General features: G+C 41.3%; 1 protein-coding gene across 1 annotated transcript; it reads right to left on the bottom strand.

The window, feature by feature from the left end:
- Positions 1 to 15,136: 15,136 nt before the first annotated feature.
- On the bottom strand, positions 15,137 to 22,220 carry LOC125535647 (B3 domain-containing protein Os07g0679700). Its single transcript, XM_048698718.2, has 12 exons — positions 21,916 to 22,220; positions 21,039 to 21,120; positions 20,850 to 20,951; positions 20,045 to 20,784; positions 19,773 to 19,869; positions 19,116 to 19,290; positions 17,980 to 18,056; positions 17,483 to 17,896; positions 17,301 to 17,350; positions 17,055 to 17,168; positions 16,368 to 16,435; positions 15,137 to 16,193 (listed from the first exon to the last, which is right to left on the bottom strand). The coding sequence occupies exons 1-12, from the start codon at positions 22,047 to 22,049 to the stop codon at positions 15,397 to 15,399; spliced, it is 2,850 nt and encodes a 949-aa protein (XP_048554675.1). The 5' UTR covers positions 22,050 to 22,220; the 3' UTR covers positions 15,137 to 15,396.
- Positions 22,221 to 22,518: the final 298 nt, after the last annotated feature.

Below are 22,518 nucleotides of genomic sequence, written 5' to 3'. Positions count from 1 at the left end.
GTGTCTTTCAGTTCCTCCTGCCTTCATGTTTCTAGATAATTTTCAAACATAGAGATAAGAAGCTAAGCTAACATTTGCTCCTGAATATTCTTCTGTTTCATTTTCCATTATGTTGTTTGGTTGAAATGAACTTTGTGGCAAAAGCAACCATCTCTGCTAGACCTGAAAAATGTTACATCAGGGTCAACTCATAGTGTATTTAATCCCATTGGAAAAAGACATGCAATTCAACCATGTAAGCCAACAGGCTACTGACGATTATATTTTATTGAATTATTGAATATGCCGGTTTAATTGAATTATTGTGTGTGTCATTTTTATGCCATGCATTGACATAAGTACTAGTAATATTTAGAATCACATCAATTTGAAACTTGACGTCAAATTTGGACTTGAAATTCACACCAGTAGCACCCTTAATTTGTTCCGACTTTCCAAGGTGAGGCTTCATCACTTTGAGTTCAGGACCAGAAAGTATTGAGGATTGAAAAATTTCACCATAAGCATTTCCATGATGCCCATTATCGAAGTCGCTGCCTTGCAGATGTTTGATTGGAATTAGGAAATGTAAAAACTACAAATACATAGGATATTGGGGACTAGGGAAAATAACCTCCATACTTCTAATAGGTCCCTGATCTAGCTTGATCTCATCCTTGAAGCCTGGAATTGTTGATAAAGGAACGAACATCAATGAATCAAAAGAGGCTTTCAAGCAAACTGTTGATCCTCAAATTTTATTTTTTGTTGATGCAAAAAAAGCATAAAATCATCAACCTAAAACATGAGTAGATTAATCATAAGTTCCTTAGCATTGTTGAGTTTAGCCAAAAAGAAAAAAAACATATATTCTACACTGACCACATTGAAGTTAAAATGGTGCAAAAAAGGCAAAGCTTTCAAGTAAAATAATAAGCATGTCAAGGGACACCACACATAGTTACAAAGTCCACAATTTTTCGTAAAGACTTACCGAGACGTATAAGTCTTGACCCTTGACTGTTGAGATCTAAGCATGGTCTACAACACAAATAATCAGATGTAGCCAACGTATATGCGCAAAGTAGAAAATATAGTGTGAATTTGGATGCTCAAATTATGACATAATTTACTTTACTAGTCTTTTCATACCAATCAAGAGTTACTGAGCTTCCATTTTTTGGAGAGAGAGACTCTATTAAACATGGTTAGCCTCTACATGTATGCACCCATTCTTCAGTTTCGCCCCCCACGTGTGGCTCCCTCATATCTAAAGATGGCCCAAAAGTGGGCTACACATTTTTACCTTAAATTACAGAAGTTGTTCAATATCTCTTGACCCATACCACGTAGAGTTGGATGTGCCAACTAGTTTAATCAAAAGATAGAAGAGATGGAGAAAGATGGACCATGCACATATACTTCAACATAAATTGAATTATTAATTTAAACATTTTACAACTAAACTCTATAGTAATTTCAATATGCGGACCTTCCAGACGCATAAGCTGGTGTGATACCATACTCAAAATGTAACATTTGATTTGAGGGAAACAGTAGGCTTTTCGATCATGTTGCCGTCATGACCCCGAGGGTGGTGGCGAAAATTCATGCCCGACTTGCTGCTTTGGAAGCGAGCTAGGATTAGGTCTGGTGTTGGTGGGGTTGTGGAGGATAGGTTCCTTGTGTTTTACTGTTGGTGGTGTTGGGTGGCGTCTATGCTTTGCCATCATGTAACTGAATCATTTTTCCTCCTTTCTTAATATATAAGACATGCAATCCTCTAGCGTGGTTCTAGAAAAAAATGTAAATAAATCAGGACTTCAAATTCCAGAGTATGGTTTGCAAATTAAAAATGTGTATACAATTGCTTACATAAACGAAGTGGATGGCAATACGCATATCTTGTTGATGTACTCTTTCTTTGAAAAAAATTATATTATTTAGTTTTCTTGTAACGCGCTAATAGCATGCCCAGTAACTAGCTTCTTGCACATGGTAAGGAAGAAAAGCATTTCAATTTTATAGAGGGCATATACAGTATAATTACATAAGTGCAATTGGAAATTGTTTGATATCTAAGGTCTTCAAAAATATTATTCCCTTTCAATCTAAATGCCCAAATTAACACCTCATTATCAGTTTTAATGTCAATTCTGGTCCCATTGACTACAAGACGTGGATGATTCAAATTAAAAAAGGGACGCGAGAGTACTTTAAAATAACCCCCAAAAAATGACATTGAACAAATGGACATGTCAGAAGCTTAGTACACCATTTCGAAAAAAATTATTCACATTTCCTCGAATGTCTTTTTCTTTCTCATTCCTGACTAGCCCTATGCCCTCTATTATCTATGGAATGAAGAACATACTTTATTTGGTAGACAAAAAAGTTACTCGTGTCTGCCTCTACGTGTAATCCATGTGTCACCGACCAGCTGCCTTGTTGTGTATCTCTAAAAAAATGCCTCACTATGTATTCTTCCTCCCAAAAATCATGTTTGCATATCCAAATGAAGCCCCTAACCCAATGATAAACCCCAGCACATGACCTTTTCTTCGTTTGAGGAGATAAGTGCTTGCTAGGACAAGGAGACTAAATGGGATATATCACGTACATGGTATGTATCTATGTATATGTTGTTATATGTCCATTACCTGAAGATTGTTTCATCCCATGTTTTAGAATTTTCTTTCTAACATTTCTTACGCAGAATTAGACCGATTTCTTGAAAACTCCATTGAAGTTCGGTAATTGATCTCACACTTTTTTTCACGTGGGTAATGAGTAATGTGCGCGCATCTGACATGTGCATTCTTGAGGCATCTATTTTTTGGTCGGTTTCATAGGCATTGTAGGGTGTACAAAACACTTTTTATTATAAGAGTGGGGAAATCATTTCCTCAAAAAATGGGGCTTTACCGTTAGAATGATGGGCTAATAAAACTACGATAGAAGATGAAGGCCGAGCGAAGGGCACGGAATAATGGGTCCACCGGGTTCCTCCCTGACAGAGGATCTGCCTTCCGGCCTCCCCGTCGTCGAACCGTCATTGTTTCAAGTGATATAGCTTGAAAAGGTTTCAACTGCAGACCTGCAGTTTAGAAGGAACTGGCCTGTTCAAACTCAGACAACCAACCATTGACTTCAATGCTTATGCTTCGAGAGCATCTCATTTCATCATCATAAAGATCATCTATATGGTCCAACAATCCGTTGTCATGGCACAAATAAACTAAGCATTAGGTTTTTCAGGCACAAGACATGAGGGTCAATGCTTGAAGGATAATCACTCAGAAAGCAAAGTTAGTGAGTAGATGAGTGTCTTTCAGTTCCCCCTGCCCTCATGTTTCCAGATAATTTTCAAACGCGGATATAAGAACTAAGCTAACCTTTGCTCCTGTATATTCTTCTAGTTCATTTTCCAATATATTCTTTGTTTGGTTTAAATGTACTTCGAGGCAAAAGAGGGGGAACAACCATCTCTGCTGGACCTGAAAAATATCCCATCAGGGTTAACTCACATTGTATTTCGTCTGGACAAAGCCATGCAATTCAACCATGTAAGCCAACAGGCTACTGAAAATGATATTTTATTGAATTATTGGATGTGTCATTTTTATGCCATGCATTGACATAAGTACTAGTAATATTTAGAATCAAATCAGTTTGAAACTTGCTGTCAAATTTGGGCCTACAATTCACACCAGTAGCGCTATCAATTTGTTTTGACTTTCCAAGGCGAGGCTTCATGGCTCTGAGTTCAGGACTAGAAAGGATTGAGGCCTGAAAATTTTCACCACAAGCATCTCCATCATGCTCATTAATGAAGACGCTGCCCTGCGGCTGTTCAATTGGAACTAGGAAACATCACAAATACACACACACACACACACACACACACACACATATATATATAGGATATTAGGGACTAGGGAAAATGACCTCCATACTTCTTATAGGTCCATTATCTAGCTCGATCTCATCCTTGAAGCCTGGAATTGTTGACAAAGGAACAAACATCAATGAATTAAGAGAGGCTTTCGAGCAAACTGCGGATCCTTAAATTTCCTTTATTTGTCGATGCAAAAAAAGCTTAAAATCATCAACCTAAAACATGAGTAAATTAATCATAAATTCCTCAACGTTGTTTTGTTTAGCCAGAAAGAAAAAAACATGAATTCCACACTTACCACACTGAATTTAAAATGATGCAAAAAAGGAAGATGGCAAAGCTTTCAAGTAAAATAATAAGAAGATCAAGGGACGCCAAACATAGTTACACGGTCGACCATTTTTCCTATAGACTTACCTAGAAGTATAAATCTTGACCCTTGACTGTTGAGACCTAAGTATGGTATACCACACAAATAATCTGATATGGCCAACGTGTATGCCCAAAGTAGAAAATATATAGTGAATTTGAATGCTAAAATTATGGCATACATTACTTTACTGGTATTTTTCTTACCAATCAAGAGTTAGAGAGCTTTCCCATTTTTTATGAGAGAGAGTCTACTAAACACGGTTAGCCTCTACATGTATGCACCCATACTTCAACTTCCCGCCCCACGTGTGGCTACACATTTTTACCTTAAATTGCACAAGTCGGTCAAGACCTCTTGACCCATACCACGTAGAACCGGATGCACCAACCAGTTTAATCAAAAGACAGAACTGGTGGAGAAAGATGGACAATGCACATATACTTCAACATAAATTGAAGGATTAATTTAAACATTTTACAACTAAACTCTATAGTAATTTCAATATGCGAACCTTCCAGAGGCATACACTGGTGTGATACCATACTCCAAATGTAACATTTGGATTGAGCGAAACAGTAGGGTTTTTGATCGTGTTGCCATCATGACCCCGAGGGGGCTGGCGAAAATTCAGGCCTGACTGTCTGCTTTGGAAGGAAGCTAGGATTAGGTCTGGTGCTGGTGGTGTTGGTCGACGTCTATGTTGTGCCATCATGTAACTGAATCATTTCTCCTGTTTTCTTAATATATAAGACACGCTCCTCTCGTGTCTTCTATAAAAAAATGTAAGTAGATCAGGACTTCAAATTCCAGTATGGTTTGCAAATTAAAAATGTGTACACAATTGCTTACATAAATGAAGTGGATAGCAATATGCATATCATGTTGATGTATTCTTTCGTAGAATAATTTATATTATTTAACTTTCATTTAACACTCTAATAGCATGTCCAGTAACAAACTTCTTGCGCATGGTAAGGAAGAAAAGCATTTCAATTTTCTAGAGAACATATACGGTATAATTACAGAAGTGCACTCAGAAATTGTTCGATATCTAAGGTCTTCAAAAATATTATTCCATTTCAGTATAAATGCCCAAATTAACACCTCATTATAAGTTTAATGACAAACCTGATCCCTTTCACTACAAGACACAGATGATTCAAATTAAAACAGGGATGCGACTAGAGTACTTAAAAATAACCACGAAAAATTCACGTTGAACAAATGGACATGTGAGAAGCTTAGTACACCATTTGCAAAAAAATCACATTTAATCGGATGTGTTCTTTTCTCATTCCTGACTAGTCCTATGCCCTATGTTATTTGAGGAATGAAGAACATACTCTATTACAAAGACTAAAAAAGTTTTCGGTGTCTTCCTCTACGAGTAATCCCTGTGTCACCAACCAGCTGCCTTGTTGTGTATCCCTAAAAAATGCCTCACTTTGTATTCTTCCTCCCAAAAATCATGTTTGCATATCCAAATGAAGCCCCCAACCCAATTATAAACCTCAGCACCTGCTCTTTTCTTTGTTTGAGGACATAAGTGCTTGATAGGACAAGGAGACTAAATGGGATATATCAGGTACATGGTATGTATGTACATATATGTTGTTATATGTCCATTGCCTGAAGAATGTTTCAGCCCAAGTTTGCAGACTTTTCTTTGCAACATTTCTTACACCGAATTGGACTGATTGCTTGAAAACTCCAATGAAGCTGGGTATTGTATATCATGCCTTTTTTCACTTGGGTAATGAGTAATGTGCGGTCGTTCGACATGTGCATTCTTGAGGCATCTATTTTTTAGATGGCTTCATAGGCGTTGTAGAGTGTACAAAACACTTTTTATTATAAGAGTGGCAAAAGCATTTCCTCAAAAAATAAAGCTTTACCGTTGGAATGATGGGCTAATACAACTACGATCGAGGACGAAAGTCGAGCAAAGGGCATAGAGTCATGGGTCCGCCGAGCTCCTCCCTGCCAACGGATCCACCTCCCAGCCGTAAAATCGTCATTGTTTCAAGTGATATAGCTTGAAAAGGTTTCAAATGCAGACTGCAGTTTAGAAGGCACTCGCCTGTTCAATCTCAGACAACCAACTATTGACTTTAGTGCTTATGCTTCGAGAGCATTTCATTTCATCATCATAAAGATCATCTATATGGTCCAGCAATCTATTGTCATGGCACAAATAAACTAAGCATTAGGTTTTTCAGGCACAAGACATGAGGATCAATGCTTCAAGGCTAATTAGCCAGACATCGAAGTTAGTTAGCAGATGAGTGTCTTTCAGTTCCCCCCGCACTCATGTTTCTAGATAATTTTCAAACATAGAGATAAGCTAAGCAAACATATGCTCCTGAATATTCTTCTGCTTCATTTTCCATTATATTGTTTGGTTGAAATGAACTTTGTGGCAAAAGAGGGGGAACAACCATCTCTGCTGGACCTGAAAAATGTCACATCAGTGTTAACTCACAGTGTATTTAGTCCCATTGGAAAAAGCCATGAAATTCAACCATGTAAGCCAACAGGCTACTGACGATTATATTTTATTGAATTATTGAATGTGTCGGTTTAATTGAATTATTAGATGTGTCATTTTTGTGCCAGGCATTGACATAAGTACTAGTAATATTTAGAATCACATCAGTTTGAAACTTCCCATCAAATTTGGGCTTGAAATTCACACCAGTAGTACCCTTACTTTGTTCCGACTTTCCAAGGTGAGGCTTCATCACTCTGAGTTCAGGACCAGAAAGGATTGCGGATTCAAAATTTTCACCACAAGCATCTGCATGATGCCCATTAATTAAGTTGATGCCCTGCGGATCTTCAATTGGAATTAGGAAACATAAAAAATTGACATATATAGGATACCGGGGACTAGGGAAAATAACCTCCATACTTCTAATAGGTCCCTGATCTAGCTTGATCCCATCCTTGAAGACTGGAATTGTTGATAAAGGAACGAACATCAATGAACCAAAAGAGGCTTTTAAGCAAACTGTTGATCCTAAAAGTTCCTTTATTTGTTGATGCAAAAAAGCATAAAATCATCAACCTAAAAACGGAGTAGATTAATCATAAATTCCTCAGCATAAATTCCTCATATGTATTTTCAGACCAATCAAGAACAGCCGCAGGGATGCTCAAATTATGGTATAATTTACTTTAGTAGTATTTTCAGACCAATCAAGAGTTAGTGAGCTTTCCATTTTTTGTGAGAGAGTCTATTAAACATGGTTAGCCTCTACATGTATGCACCCATTTCTTCAACTTCCCGCCCCACGTGTGGCTCCCTCATATGTAAATATGGCCCAAATATGGGCTGCACAGTTTTACCTTAAATTGCACAAGTCGGTCAAGACCTCTTTGACCCATACCACGTACAATTGGATGCGCCAACTAGTTTAATCAAAAGACAAAACATATGGAGAAATTTGGACAATGCACATATACTTCAACATAAATTGAAGGATTAATTTAAATATTTTACAACTAAACTCTATAGTAATTTCAATATGTGGACCTTCCAGAGGCATAAGTTGCTGTGATACCATACTCCAAATGTAACATTTGGCTTGAGCGAAACAGTAGAGTTTTCGATCGTGTTGCCGTCATGACCCCGAGGGTGGTGGCGAAAACTCATGCCCGACTTGCTGCTTTGGAAGCGAGCTAGGATTGGGTCTGGTGCTGGTGGGGTTGTGGAGGATAGGTTCCTTGTGTTCTTCTGTTGGTGGTGTTGGGCGGCGTCTATGATTTGCCATCATGCAACTGAATCATTTCTCCTCCTTTCTTAATATATAAGACACGCAATCCTCTTGCATGTTCTAGAAAAAAATGTAAATAGATTAGGACTTTAAATTCCAGAGTATGGTTCGTAAATTGAAAATGTGTACACAATTGCTCACATAAACGAAGTGGATGGCAATACGCATATCCTGTTGATGTATTCTTTCTTAGAAAAAATATATTATTTAATTTTCTTGTAACGCGCTAATAGCATGTCCAGTAACAAACTTCTACATGGTAAGGAAGAAAAGCATTTCAATTTTCTAGAGAACATATACAGTATAGTTGTAGAAATGCACTTGGAAATTGTTTGATATCTAAGGTCTTCAAAAATATTATTCCCTTTTAGTCTAAATTCCCAAATGAACACCTCATTATTAGTTTTAATGTCAAACCTGAACCCTTTGACTACAAGACATGGATTATTCAAATTAAAACAGGGATGCGAGAGTACTTTAAAATAACCACGAAAAAATGACACTGAACAAATGGACGTGTGAGAAGCTTTGTACACCGTTTGGAAAATTTTATTCACATTTCCGCGGATGTGTTTCTTTTTCTCATTCCTGACTACCCATGTGCCCTCTGTTATCCGAGGAATGAAGAACATACTTTATTAGATAGACAAAAAAGTTACGCGTGTCTGCCTCTACGAGTAATCCCTTCGTCACCAACCAGCTGCCTTGTTGTGTATCCCTAAAAAAGTGCCTCACTATGTATTCTTCCTCCCAAAAATCATGTTTACATATCCAAATGAAGCCCCCACCCCTCAAACCAAATATAAACCCCAGCACATGATCTTTTCTTTGTTCGAGGAGATAAGTGCTTGATAGGACAACGAGACTAAATGGGATATATCACGTACATGGTATGCATGTTCTGTATGTATATGTTGCTATATGTCCATTACCTGAAGATTATTTCATCCCATATTTGCAGACTTTTCTTTGCAACATTTCTTATGCTGAATTAGACTGATTGCTAGAAAACTCCAATGAAGTTGGGTAATTGATATCACACCTTTTTTCAGGTGGGTAATGAGTAATGTGCGCGCGTCCGGCATGTGCATTCTTGAGGCATCTATTTTTAAGTCGGCTTCATAGGCATTGTAGAGTGTACAAAACACTTTTTAGTATTAGAGTGGGGAAAGCATTTCCTCACAAAAAATAGAGATTTACCATTAGAGTGATGGGCTAGTACAACTACGATAGAAGACAAAGGCCGAGCTGGGTCCACCGAGCTCCTCCCCACCAATGGATCCGCCTCCCGGCCTCCCCAACGCTGAATCGTCATATCTTTTCAAGTGATATAGCTTGAAAAGGTTTCAACTGCAGACTGCAGTTTGGAAGGCACTGGCCCGCTCAAACTCAGACAACCAACTATTGACTTCAGTGCTTATGCTTCAAGAGCATCTCATTTCATCATCATAAATATCATCTATATGGTCCAACAATCCGTTGTCATGGCACAAATAAACTAATCATTAGGTTTTTCAGGCACAAGACATGAGGATTAATGCTTGAAGGCTAGTCACTCAGAAAGCGAAGTTAGTTAGCAGACGAGTGCCTTTCAGTTCCCCCTGCCCTCATGTTTCTAGATAATTTTCAAACATAGAGATAAGAAACTAAGGTAACCTTTGCTCATGGATATTCTTCTAGTTCATTTTCCAATATATTGTCTGGTTGAAATGTACTTCGAGGCAAAAAAAAGTGGGAATAGCCATCTCTGCTGGACCTGAAAAATGTCCCATCAGGGTTAACTCACAGTGTATTTAGTCCCATTGGAAAAAGCCATGCAGTTCAACCATCTAAGCCAACATGCTACTGACGATGATATTTAAATGAATCCCCCAAACCAATTATAAACCTCAGCACCTGATCTTATGTTTGTTTGAGGACATAAGTGCTTGATAGGATAAGGAGACTAAATGGGATATATCAGGTACATGGTATGTATGTACATATATGTTGTTATATGTCCATTGCCTGAAGAATGTCTCAGCCCAAGTTTGCAGACTTTTCTTTGCAACATTTCTTACGCCGAATTATACTCATTGCTTGAAAACTCCAATGAAGCTGGGTAATGTATACACGCCTTTTTTTACTTGGGTAATGAGTAATGTGCGGTCGTTCGACATGTGCATTCTTGAGGCATCTATTTTTAAGATGGCTTCATAGGTGTTGTAGAGCGTACAAAACACTTTTTATTATAAGAGTGGGAAAAGCATTTCCTCAAAAAATAGAGCTTTACCGTTGGAACGATGGGCTAATACAACTACGACAGAAGACGAAGGCCGAGCAAAGGGCATGGAGTCATGGGTCCACCGAGCTCCTCCCTGCCAAGGGATCCACCTCCCGGCCTCCTAGCCATAAAATCATCATTGTTTCAAGTGATATTGCTTGAAAAGGTTTCAAATGAAGGCTGCAGTTTAGAAGGCACTCACCTGTTCAATCTCAGACAACCAACTATTGACTTTAGTGCTTATGCTTCGAGAGCATTATATTTCATCATCATAAAGATCATCTATATGGTCCAACAATCTGTTGTCACGGCACAAATAAACTAAGCATTAGGTTTTTCAGGCACAACACATGAGGATCAATGCTTGAAGGCTAATTAGCCACACAGCGAAGTTAGTTAGCAGATGAGTGTCTTTCAGTTCCCCCTGCCCTCATGTTTCTAGATAATTTTCAAACATAGAGATAAGCTAAGCTAACATTTGCTCCTGAATATTCTTCTGTTTCATTTTCCATTATATTGTTTGGTTGAAATGAACTTTGTGGCAAAAGAGGGGGACCAACCATCTCTGCTGGACCTGAAAAATGTCACATCAGGGTTAACTCAAAGTGTATTTTGTCCCATTGGAAAAAGCCATGAAATTCAACCATGTAAGCCAACAGGCTACTAACGATTATATTTTATTGAATTATTGAATGTGTCGGTTTAATTGAATTATTGGATGTGCCATTTTTGTGCCATGCATTGACATAAGTACTAGTAATATTTAGAATCACATAAGTTTGAAACTTGCCATCAAATTTGGGCTTGAAATTCACACCAGTAGCACCCTTAATTTATTCCGACTTTCCAAGGTGAGGCTTCATCACTCTGAGTTCAGGACCAGAAAGGATTGAGGATTCAAAATTTTCACCACAAGCATCTGCATGATGCCCATTAATTAAGTCGATACCCTGCGGATCTTCAATTGGAATTAGGAAACATAAAAAATACACATATATAGGATATTGGAGACTAGGGAAAATAACCTCCATACTTCTAATAGGTCCTTGATCTAGCTTGATCTCATCCTCGAAGCCTGGAATTGTTGATAAAGGAACGAACATCCATGAACCAAAAGAGGCTTTCAAGCAAACTCCTGATCCTAAAAGTTCCTTTATTTGTTGATGCAAAAAAAGCATAAAATCATCAACCTAAAACGGAGTAGATTAATCAGAAATTCCTCAGCATTGCTAAGTTTAGCCAAGAAGATAAACATCAATTCCACACTGACCACATTGAAGTTGAACTGGTGCAAAAAAGGAAGGTGGCAAAGCTTTCAAGTAAAATAATAAGCAGGTCAAGGGACGCCAGACATAGCTACAAGGTCCACCATTTTTCCTGAAGACTTACCGAGATGTATAAGTCTTGACCCTTGACCGTTGAGATCTAAGTATGGCCCACAACACAAATAATCAGATATAGCCAACGTACATACGCAAAGTAGAAAATATAGAGTGAATTTCAATGCTCAAATTATGGTATAATTTACTTTAGTAGTATTTTCAGACCAATCAAGAGTTAGTGAGCTTTCCATTTTTTGTGAGAGAGTCTATTAAACATGGTTAGCCTCTACATGTATGCACCCATTTCTTCAACTTCCCGCCCCATGTGTGGCTCCCTCATATCTAAATATGGTACAAATATGGGCTACACATTTTTACCTTAAATTGCACAAGTCGGTCAAGACCTCTTGACCCATACCACGTACAATTGGATGCGCCAACTAGTTTAATCAAAAGACAGAACATATGGAGAAAGTTGGACAATGCACATATACTTCAACATAAATTGAAGGATTAATTTAAATATTTTACAACTAAACTCTATAGTAATTTCAATATGTGGACCTTCCAGAGGCATAAGTTGCTGTGATACCATACTCCAAATGTAACATTTGGCTTGAGCGAAACAGTAGAGTTTTTGATCGTGTTGCCGTCATGACCCCGAGGGTGGTGGCGAAAACTCATGCCCGACTTGCTGCTTTGGAAGCGAGCTAGGATTGGGTCTGGTGCTGGTGGGGTTGTGGAGGATAGGTTCCTTGTGTTCTTCTGTTGGTGGTGTTGGGCGGCGTCTATGATTTGCCATCATGCAACTGAATCATTTCTCCTCCTTTCTTAATATATAAGACACGCAATCCTCTTGCGTGTTCTAGAAAAAAATGTAAATAGATTAGGACTTTAAATTCCAGAGTATGGTTCGCAAATTAAAAATGTGTACACAATTGCTCACATAAACGAAGTGGATGGCAATACGCATATCCTGTTGATGTATTCTTTCTTAGAAAAAAATATATTATTTAATTTTCTTGTAACGCGCTAATAGCATGTCCAGTAACAAACTTCTACATGGTAAGGAAGAAAAGCATTTCAATTTTCTAGAGAACATATACAGTATAGTTGTAGAAATGCACTTGGAAATTGTTTGATATCTAAGGTCTTCAAAACTATTATTCCCTTTTAGTCTAAATGCCCAAATGAACACCTCATTATCAGTTTTAATGTCAAACCTGAACCCTTTGACTACAAGACATGGATTATTCGAATTAAAACAGGGATGCGAGAGTACTTTAAAATAACCACGAAAAAATGACACTGAACAAATGGACATGTGAGAAGCTTTGTACACCATTTGGAAAAAATTATTCACATTTCCTTGGATGTGTTTTTTTTCTCATTCCTGACTACCCATGTGCCCTCTGTTATCCGAGGAATGAAGAACATACTTTATTAGATAGACAAAAAAGTTACGCGTGTCTGCCTCTACGAGTAATCCCTCCGTCACCAACCAGCTGCCTTGTTGTGTATCCCTAAAAAAGTGCCTCACTATGTATTCTTCCTCCCAAAAATCATGTTTACATATCCAAATGAAGCCCCCACCCCCAACCCAAATATAAACCCCAGCACAAATCTTTTCTTTGTTTGAGGAGATAAGTGCTTGATAGGACAACGAGACTAAATGGGATATATCACGTACATGGTATGCATGTTCTGTATGTATATGTTGCTATATGTCCATTACCTGAAGATTATTTCATCCCATGTTTGCAGACTTTTCTTTACAACATTTCTTATGCTGAATTAGACTGGTTGCTAGAAAACTCCAATGAAGTTGGGTAATTGATATCACACCTTTTTCAGGTGGGTAACGAGTAATGTGCGCGCGTCCGGCATGTGCATTCTTGAGGCGTCTATTTTTAAGTCGGCTTCATAGGCGTTGTAGAGTGTACAAAACACTTTTTATTATTAGAGTGGGGAAAGGAATTCCTCAAAAAAATAGAGATTTACCGTTAGAATGATGGGCTACGACAACTACGATAGAAGACAAAGGTCGAGCAGAGGGCATGGAGTCATGGGTCCAACAAGCTCCTCCCCACCAACGGATCCGCCTCCCGGCCTCCCCACCACTGAATCGTCATTGTTTCAAGTGATATAGCTTGAAAAGTTTTCAACAAAAGACTGCAGTTTAGAAGGCACTGGCCTGTTCAAACTCAGACAACCAACTATTGACTTCGGTGCTTATGCTTCGAGAGCATCTCATTTCATCATCATAAAGATCATCTATATGGTCCAACAATCCGTTATCATGGCACAAATAAACTAAGCATTAGGTTTTTCAGGCACAAGACATGAGGATCAATGCTTGAAGGATAATCACTCAGAAAGCAAAGATAATTAGCAGACGAGTGTTTTTCAGTTCCCCCTGCCCTCATGTTTCCATATAATTTTCTAACACGGAGATAAGAAACTAAGCTAACCTTTACTCCTGAATATTCTTCTGGTTCATTTTCCAATATATTGTTTGGTTGAAATGAACTTCGGGGCAAAAGAGGGGGAACAACCATCTCTGCTGGACATGAAAAGTGTCCAAACATGGTTAACTCACAGTGTATTTAGTCCCATTGGAAAAAGCCATGCAATTCAACCATGTAAGCCAACAGGCTACTGACGATGGTATTTAATTGAATTATTGCATGTGGCAGTTTAATTGAATTATTGGATGTGTCATTTTTATGCCATGCATTGACATAAGTACTAGTAATATTTAGAATCAGATCAGATTGAAACTTGCCATCAAATTTGGCCTTCCAATTCACACCAGGAGCACTATCAATTTGTGCCCACTTTCTAAGATGAGGCTTCATCACTCTGAGTTCGGGATCAGAAAGGATCGAGGATTTAAAATTTTCACCACAAGCGTCTCTATGATGCCCATTAATGAAGTCGCTGCCCTACGGATGTTCAATTGGAATTAGGAAACATCACAAATACACATGTATAGGATATTGAGGACTAGGGAAAATAACCTACATACTTCTTATAGGTCCCTGGGGGGGGGGGCGGGGGGGGGGGGGGGGGGAGCTGCTGCGGGGGCGGGGTGCGAGCTCGTGGCGGCACGGGGCAGCACCAGCACGGCGAGCGGCAACAGGGGGAGAGCCGCAGGCAGGCGCGGCGAGCTACGGCACAGGGAGAGCAGCGGGGCAACGAGCTGTGGGCGCGGCGAGCAATGGGGCAGGCGGCGGCACAGGAGAGCCGTGGGGCGCAGCGAGCTGCGGGGCGGCGGTCTGCGGTGTGGTGGTCTGCGGTGTGGACACGGCGAGCGCGCACGAGCTTCGTGCGGCGGCACGAAGCTCGTGCACCAGACGTTCGACTGAATGACAACGCGGACATGTTAAAAATGCGTCTGCCCTGTTGGATGCACCGACCGACCCAATCAAAAAAGCAAACACGGACGGGCAACTCAAACGGACAAAAAAAAAGAATAAAATCCGTGTCTGGGTCGACCCGTTGGAGTTGCTCTTAGGAGTGGGGTACAACACCAATCAGCCAGCCACCAAGCTGCCTTTCATACCAACCGAGCTTACAACTTTAGTACAAACGAGGTTGCACAGCCCTGTACACGTATGTTACACCAACACGAGGAAACCCTATCATTTTGATCTTCACATCAAAACGCACCAGCTGTTCCTTGGGGAAAAAAGGGGTAAGCCGATCACACACACACACACACACACACACACAAGTTACAAACACCCACCCACTAACACAGGCGCACGGTCAACAAGCTCAGGTCAGGTAGCAGCGATGTCACTGGCACTGGCAGCATTGCCCTGGTTCTCACAGGCTGCCTCGTCGACGGCCATGTTGTCCACGGGCTCTCGCTCCTGCTCCACCGCCACGGCACGCCCCTCGTCGGAGGGCCGCTCTTCGCTCTCCATCGGAGCGGGCTGAGACGGGACTGTGGCCGTGCCCGAGCTGCTCCCCTGCTCCGCCGCCAGGCTCACGAGGCCGTTCTGCTTCATGTAGCTCTCCAGGGGGCGGTTCGCGACCTCGAGGAGGCTGACCATGCTCACCCGGGGCTGGCCGCCATGCTGCTGCTCCTCCTCGCGGCTGGCGGGGTGGAAGTTGAGGTCTATGTGGCCCTTGTTCGCGTCGGCCTTGTCGAACATGATCACGTCGCAGTCCCGCGCGGTGTCCACCGTCTGGGGGGACCGCGACAGGTTGCTTCCTTCGGGCTCGTCCCTGCCCACCCAAGCGATCCTCTTGCTCGCCTCGGCCTCCTCTCGCTCCGACTGCCGTTGCTTCTTCCTCATCATGAGCGTCTTGAAACGGCGCCTGACGGTCATGCACACGTTGCAAGTGCACGCCGGGTTGTGCTTCGGCCCCTTGCCGCTGGGCGGCTGGATGCACACTATGCAAGTGCAGCCGGGCCGGTGCCGGGGGTGCTTGGTGGTCGTTGCGACCGAAGCAGCGCCTTGGTTCCCGACCTCCCCAAAGACTGCGGCAGTGGCCAAAGCGTCAAGGCTCGACGCATCCATTTCGGGGATGCTCTGCTTCAAGAAATAGTTGCTCTTCCGCCTCCTGATCTCTGCAGTGATAGTTAGCCTTTTAGGTTCTGTTTAATGGTGATGTCTTGGTAAAAGTTTCCTCTTTCCATTTTTATTTTCAGTTCTACTTTTTACAAGGTGAAGCTGCCTAAACGTCCTTTCTTTATCATGGATATCTTGTACTCTTGTTATCGGGGCTAGCAAATAATGCATACCTTCGTACTGCTGGAGAATACTTTGTAACTCCTTGTGGGCTAATTCTTCAGGTGCAGAGCAGGAACAGCTGCATGTTGTAGCAACTGATTTAAGCACAAGCAGCTAAGCAGAATGTGAAAGCACTATGAAATACGATGAAAATAATATGGAACACTAACAAAGAGAGGTTACAACAGTATATGCACTGGTATGTCTGTAAAAGCAACGTACTTATAACTAGAATTATTTCACATCGACGAAATTGCGATGAACACAGGGATAACAATAGAGAATTGTTTCAAGGCTGAAGAAGTAATAGCAAAAAATATTCTGAATAACATCACAGAATATTCTGATTGTATTTAGAGTTTTAGACTATTAGATAGCTCATGAGTAGACAGTAGTATTAGATACGCGATGCTACTAAGTTTTTCATAGACCTAATCAAGATATCCTATGCAATAAAGTAAAAAGTTTTTTTAGCACAAGTAAAAAGGTGGTCAGTCAGAGGAGAAAACAGAGGTTGTTTAATTAAAAGAAACTTTTGCTCAGGTATGGCTGTGGGCCAGTTTAGACAAAACCAGAATCAGTCAAAAGCTTAAGATTTTCAGTATGCAGTCCATCATCACACACCCTACTGATCATCATAATTGACAGCTTTTAGCGGAATAAAAATAGGTTCCATCACAAAGGTGAAATAGCATTACCTTTTTGGATCCCATGTGTTGTCAGCACATCTCCACTTGGAGGCAATAATGACATTAAGAGGCAGACGACGCCATTTTGAGCAATCATCACACTGAATCCATTGATCTTGTTCCCTAAATATACACAATCAGGTATTTGCACAACTTGGTACAACTGAAGCTAAGAACATAAACTTCCATATGATTTCCTGACATGTTGAAAACTAGACTACCATGGTATTTTGTTGTGTTCATTGAGTATCTTACCCTGTAGAACGACTGGTGAAAATTGATCTCTTTGCAAAGACAGGAGGTTCCTGCATGTACGTGGTAAAGTTAGAATAGGTTCAGTTATCAAAGTCCATTGCTGAGAATGAAGAGTTGTCTTGCTAGGCTTCAAATGAAGGGTGCCTTGAAGTGATGAAACGTGAAGAATGAAGCCAGCTTACATCATATTCTTCAAATTCATAGTCCTCAATCATCACAACTGTTGGTTTTGCAGATGGAGCAGGACGCAACAACTCCTGAGCCTCTTCCCAGGAAAGCTTCAGTTCCAGGGCCTCCTCGTTATCCATTAAAAGCCTCCTGCTTTTGGAACCAATATTGCGGCTTCTTTTGTGTAAAAACTGAAAAGACCCCTCATCTGGCCTGCCACCAAATCTATCTGCCTTAAGCCAACTAACATCCCCATCAGCTGAGTTGGCATGATGATCAAATAGAGAGCTTGGCTGGAGATCTGCAGCTCCCTTCATTGACTGAAGAAATCCTGAGTAACCACTTACTATAGATAGATTCTCATTTGTGTTAGAAAAGAATGAATCACCGAGAAGGGAACCAGTTGCAATGGCTGAAATCTGTGAGTCCTGTGTAGAAGTAACATAAATACATTGAAGTAAAGCTGGAGGCACAGAATAGGGAACAGAATTGCTTTGAAATTCAAACTTACTGGCAAACTGACAGTGTTTGTGGCCTTTCGGAAGCCCATAACAAGTTTCCCTCCAGGTTCTATCCGACTGAAGGTCACTGTAGACAATGAAAAAACACCAGTACATATAAAAATCTTCCCAGTAAAATCACATACGCCAGTACATATAAAAATCTTCCCAGTAAAATCACATACGCCAGTACATATAAAAATCTTCCCAGTAAAATCACAATACTCCCTCCGTTTTTATTTACTCTGCATATTAGCTTTGACTGAAGTCAAATTTTATAAAGTTTGACCAAGTAGGTAGAAAAATATATGAACATTTACAATAACAAATCTATATGATGTGACAGAAATACAGTGATATGGATACAACAAAAATACAATGAACACATGTCATATATCTCACTTGCACTTGTCCATTCCATGATAACTGGCAATGCATCTAGTTTAGAAAGTTGGAACTGCTTAAGGAGATTCATAATTTGTCTCTTTACTGAAGTAAAAATTTATGCTTCGGTTGCTTTCCCAATAAAAATGCCAAAGTAAACACAAATGTTCGATAGAATAATATTCGCATAGGACCTTTTTATTCACAGGACTATAAAAATACAGAAATATGAAAAATTTAGGGATTGATTCATGATACGTTGAGTCCTACAGGAATTGACAACCCTGGAATATATAACAAAAATTTCTGGTTGCACCACAGGAAAAAAGAGGAAATATTTTTAAGGATTGGGTGTTCGCTATTGTCGTAAACACAAAAGGACCTTGAGGGAAATTTCCTTCAGAATTGCATGTGAATTATTCCATAGGAAAACTTGCTATGGTTCCATGGTTTTCAGTTCTACAAATCAAACAAGCTGAAAAATTCCCAAGGAATAGAATCTTGCAAAATTCCTATGGAATTCTTTTGAATGAATGAAGCCCTACGTAAAATCACGCTTAAACCATGAACATGTGCGTGATGCAATAGAGCAAGCAATGCTTATTATCATACTCCCTCCGTCGCAAGATAACTGTCATGGCTTTAGTTCAAATTTGAAGAAATTTAAACTAAAGCCACGACAGTTATTTTGGGCGGAGGGAGTATATAATATGATAATAAGATTCCTCAAAAAACCATATATAAGAAATAAGTTGCAAATCACCTGTATCACCAGCTTGTAATTGTAAGGACTGTATGCATGGTGTAACACCCTCCAAGACATACATTCTGCTGTTGTTATTTGGCCAGAATCTGAACTGAAAATGCCATTCTTTGCCTTTTGCATCTTGAATTGTCAATGGACGACCTTCTGGCTGAGAGATTGGTGGAAAATAGGCCTACATAGAGTACCTCAGCAACTCAGGATTATAGGGGAGAAAACTTATATATGTTATGGGGATATTATCAAGCAGTTTGCTGCCCGACATCACAGCGGCTATGTGAATGGCACTTTCTGACCATGAAACAGGTTTCACTTGATCATTTAGACAGGAGTATCACCAATATAATGATGTTACTATTCTAAATACGCCATGAGAATGCAAATAGGCAAAACAGCAAGGGACTAAATGCTAATTAGACTGACTTGTTGTCTGTGTTACAACAGGTTTTCTTGGTTGCTTATTTTCATTTCCAATCGATCTCTTGAACATAGGCAACTGTGCTTCCCCAAATTCTAACATCCGGGAGCTCATGGTGCTCCTTGCATAAAGGTTTTTATTCATACAGATTATATGGCAAAATGAAATCGAAACGTGTGGCAACAGCATACTAAATTATGAAGAGAAAGCAGAAGGGCTATACAGAAGAGACATATCACCTCGGCACAGGCTTTTGGAAGAACAAGTCGTCCTATGCGTCCTGCATCACTAGCACTTAGAACCTTCTCAAACAGTGGAACGATGGTTGAATTCGAACTTGCAGCAAAATACAGTCAAGGAACACAACACAATATCCACAACAAAAACAAATACACAGCATATTGAAGACGCTCCCTCTCCTACTTGATCAACTATGCATCATGTAATTTGCATGTATATAATTTAAGCATCAGTGTTGCCAAGGAGTTGAAAAAACAATATTAAAGGATACTCTCCAGAAATTTGCTGCAGCTCTTGATCTGTTATTCTTGGCCAATACCGTGGAAGTAATTGATTGCGACCCCTTCCTTCAGCAGGTGGTCTGGCAACACGAAGATGTGGAAAACCATCTCTCATTGGGTCAAAAGCAGCACCTTCGGCAACCCTCGGTGGTCTGGTGAGAAAATGCCGAGCCCTCTGCGCATGCTGAAATGGAGATAATGTAGTGGCAAGTTCTCTTCCTTCAGAAAACGGTGTTGTTGGTGACACCATGGGTCTTTCCATAGTTGAAGTAGCCTCCATCTTGTTTCCATTATTAGCAATGCCCAAGCTCATACTGAGGCCTGCCTCTGAAATTGATTCACTTGTTGTGCTATCGGCTGTCGGGTCTCTATTATCATCCCTTCGTGTACACTGGGATTGGGGAGACTCTAATGCACTCTGAGGCCTAATTAAGAAAGGCATCCTTCCCATGTCCCCAATACTGAGTGTCGGTTGCTCCCACTTAATCTGCCTTGCGCCATTTTCAATTTCCTTTTGCCTCAAAATGTTACTGCTTTGCCCAATTTCCAAGTTCTTTACCATGAATGGATGATTGCTCTTAGTTATAATAGCAATATCATCACTTCTGGAATCGAGCATAAGGGACGGTGATTCCAACGGTCTACCTGGCAACAATTCATCGCTTTTACCAAAGAGTCTCTGGTTATTTGGAGGAGGTAAAAAAAGCTTTGGAGCCACTTGACACGAAACCTGCAGAAAGAACAATCAGATTTGGAAAGAAAAGAAATGGAAGATGACGCGAAAAAGAAACTTACAGGTTGAGGTCCTGGATTCTTCATGCAATTCACGCATTGAACTCCTCCGCTATCAAGCAGATCAAAGGAATTCTTCGAAGCAACACAGCCGCAATGGAGACGCTGAAACGGCGGAGCCCCTTGGAATTATTGCTGTGAAACAGTTTGGTTGCATATATAACTCACAGCATGTGTCAGAGTCTCACTCACCTTCCCACAAAACGAACAGTCCCTCCAACCAGACTCCTTTTGGTGGAATATATCGCAGAAGACGAGCTGCTCGAACGCCAACCTGAGCGCAGCACAAATGATATGGTAAGAATCGACAGGGCCAGAAAATTAAACTATAAAATGATAGTAGTAACAGGGTAACAGTAATTTCCTATGTTGCAGGAAAAACAATCTTCAAATATACTAGATTAAACATGTTTCTACCGTCGTCATCGAAAACGAACCGCAAGAGAACTTCCAGTGTCACAACACCGAATAGTTACTGCCAAGCAAGCAGCAAGTCTGAGTCAACCATACAGGGCACAGAGGTGACTTCCACCAAGCAGCAGGCAGTGTTTCCTCAAGCAAGCAGAAACTCTGAGTCAAGCATACAAGACACAGAGATCACTTTTACCAAGCAGGCGCAGCTTATATCATACAGGATCAATTTCCAGAATCAAGCTGCTGCCAGCAATTTTTGGGTCGGCCCTGATTAACTGAGCGATTACACAAAATCTGAATTGGACATGAGCTCCACACAACCAACTACTGCTAACTAGTATCTGTTCTATGCCGCTGGTAGGTATCCACGCAGGCTACAGCCGAGTCAACTCCGCTTTTCTGAAAAACTGCTCCACGCGCAAGACAAAAAGGAAATCCTCAGATTGCCCAACCGCAACAAGGAACAAAACATCGTCTCCCCGTGAAGAAAAGGCTGGGGGGCAAAGGTAGGCAGAGCATCGAGACGAATCGATTCGCCCAGCCGACGAGCTAGTCAGCGAGCCACCCATCCCATTCGGAACAGAGCACGCAGAGCAAGCGCGGAGGGAGGGAGGGAGGGAGGAGGTGGTGGTAGGGGAGGGGAGGGGAGGCGTACCCGCACTTGTCGCAGAGCACGGCGAAGCCGCCGGATCGCAGCGGCCAGCCCTTCCTCCACTCGCCCACCCCCGGGGCCGGCGCGCCGCACGCCGCGTTCATGCACCTCGCCGCCGCCGCGGCCATCCCCGCCATGGCCGCCCGCTCCGCTCCGTCGCGCGCCGACGAGTCCCCCGCCCTCCCTCTCCGATCAAGCTGCCGCCGCTGCTGCTGCCCCCGCCGAAAAGGGAAAGCAGAGTCCACCTCGCCCCGCCCCGCCCCGCCTCACCGCATCACCCACCCCCGCCCGAGATACGGAGAGAGGGAGGGAGGGGGGTGGGGGAGGCGTAGTTTTCCGCTGGATGTGGAGAGAGCAACCGACGCACGCACGAACGGGCGGGCGATCGGTGGCGACTGGCGCATGCGGTGCGGTGCGGGCAAGCCAAGTGAGGGAGGGAGGGAGGGAAGGACAGCGACGAGATGGGATGCCCGAAGCAGCTGCGGGCAGTGCTACTACACTAGTACTAGAACGAGGAGGAATTCCTTTTTCCTCCCAGAAATAAAGCCAGCTGAAAGCAACGACCGGGATTTTTTTAGGGGCGGGGGTTAGGGTAGCGAGCGTGGC

The sequence above is a fragment of the Triticum urartu genome, chromosome 2A, assembly GCF_056163025.1.
Source record: "Triticum urartu cultivar PI428250 chromosome 2A, HENAU_Tu73, whole genome shotgun sequence".
NCBI classification, from domain to species: Eukaryota; Viridiplantae; Streptophyta; class Magnoliopsida; order Poales; family Poaceae; genus Triticum; species Triticum urartu.
This window is presented reverse-complemented; position numbering and strand designations above follow the sequence as displayed.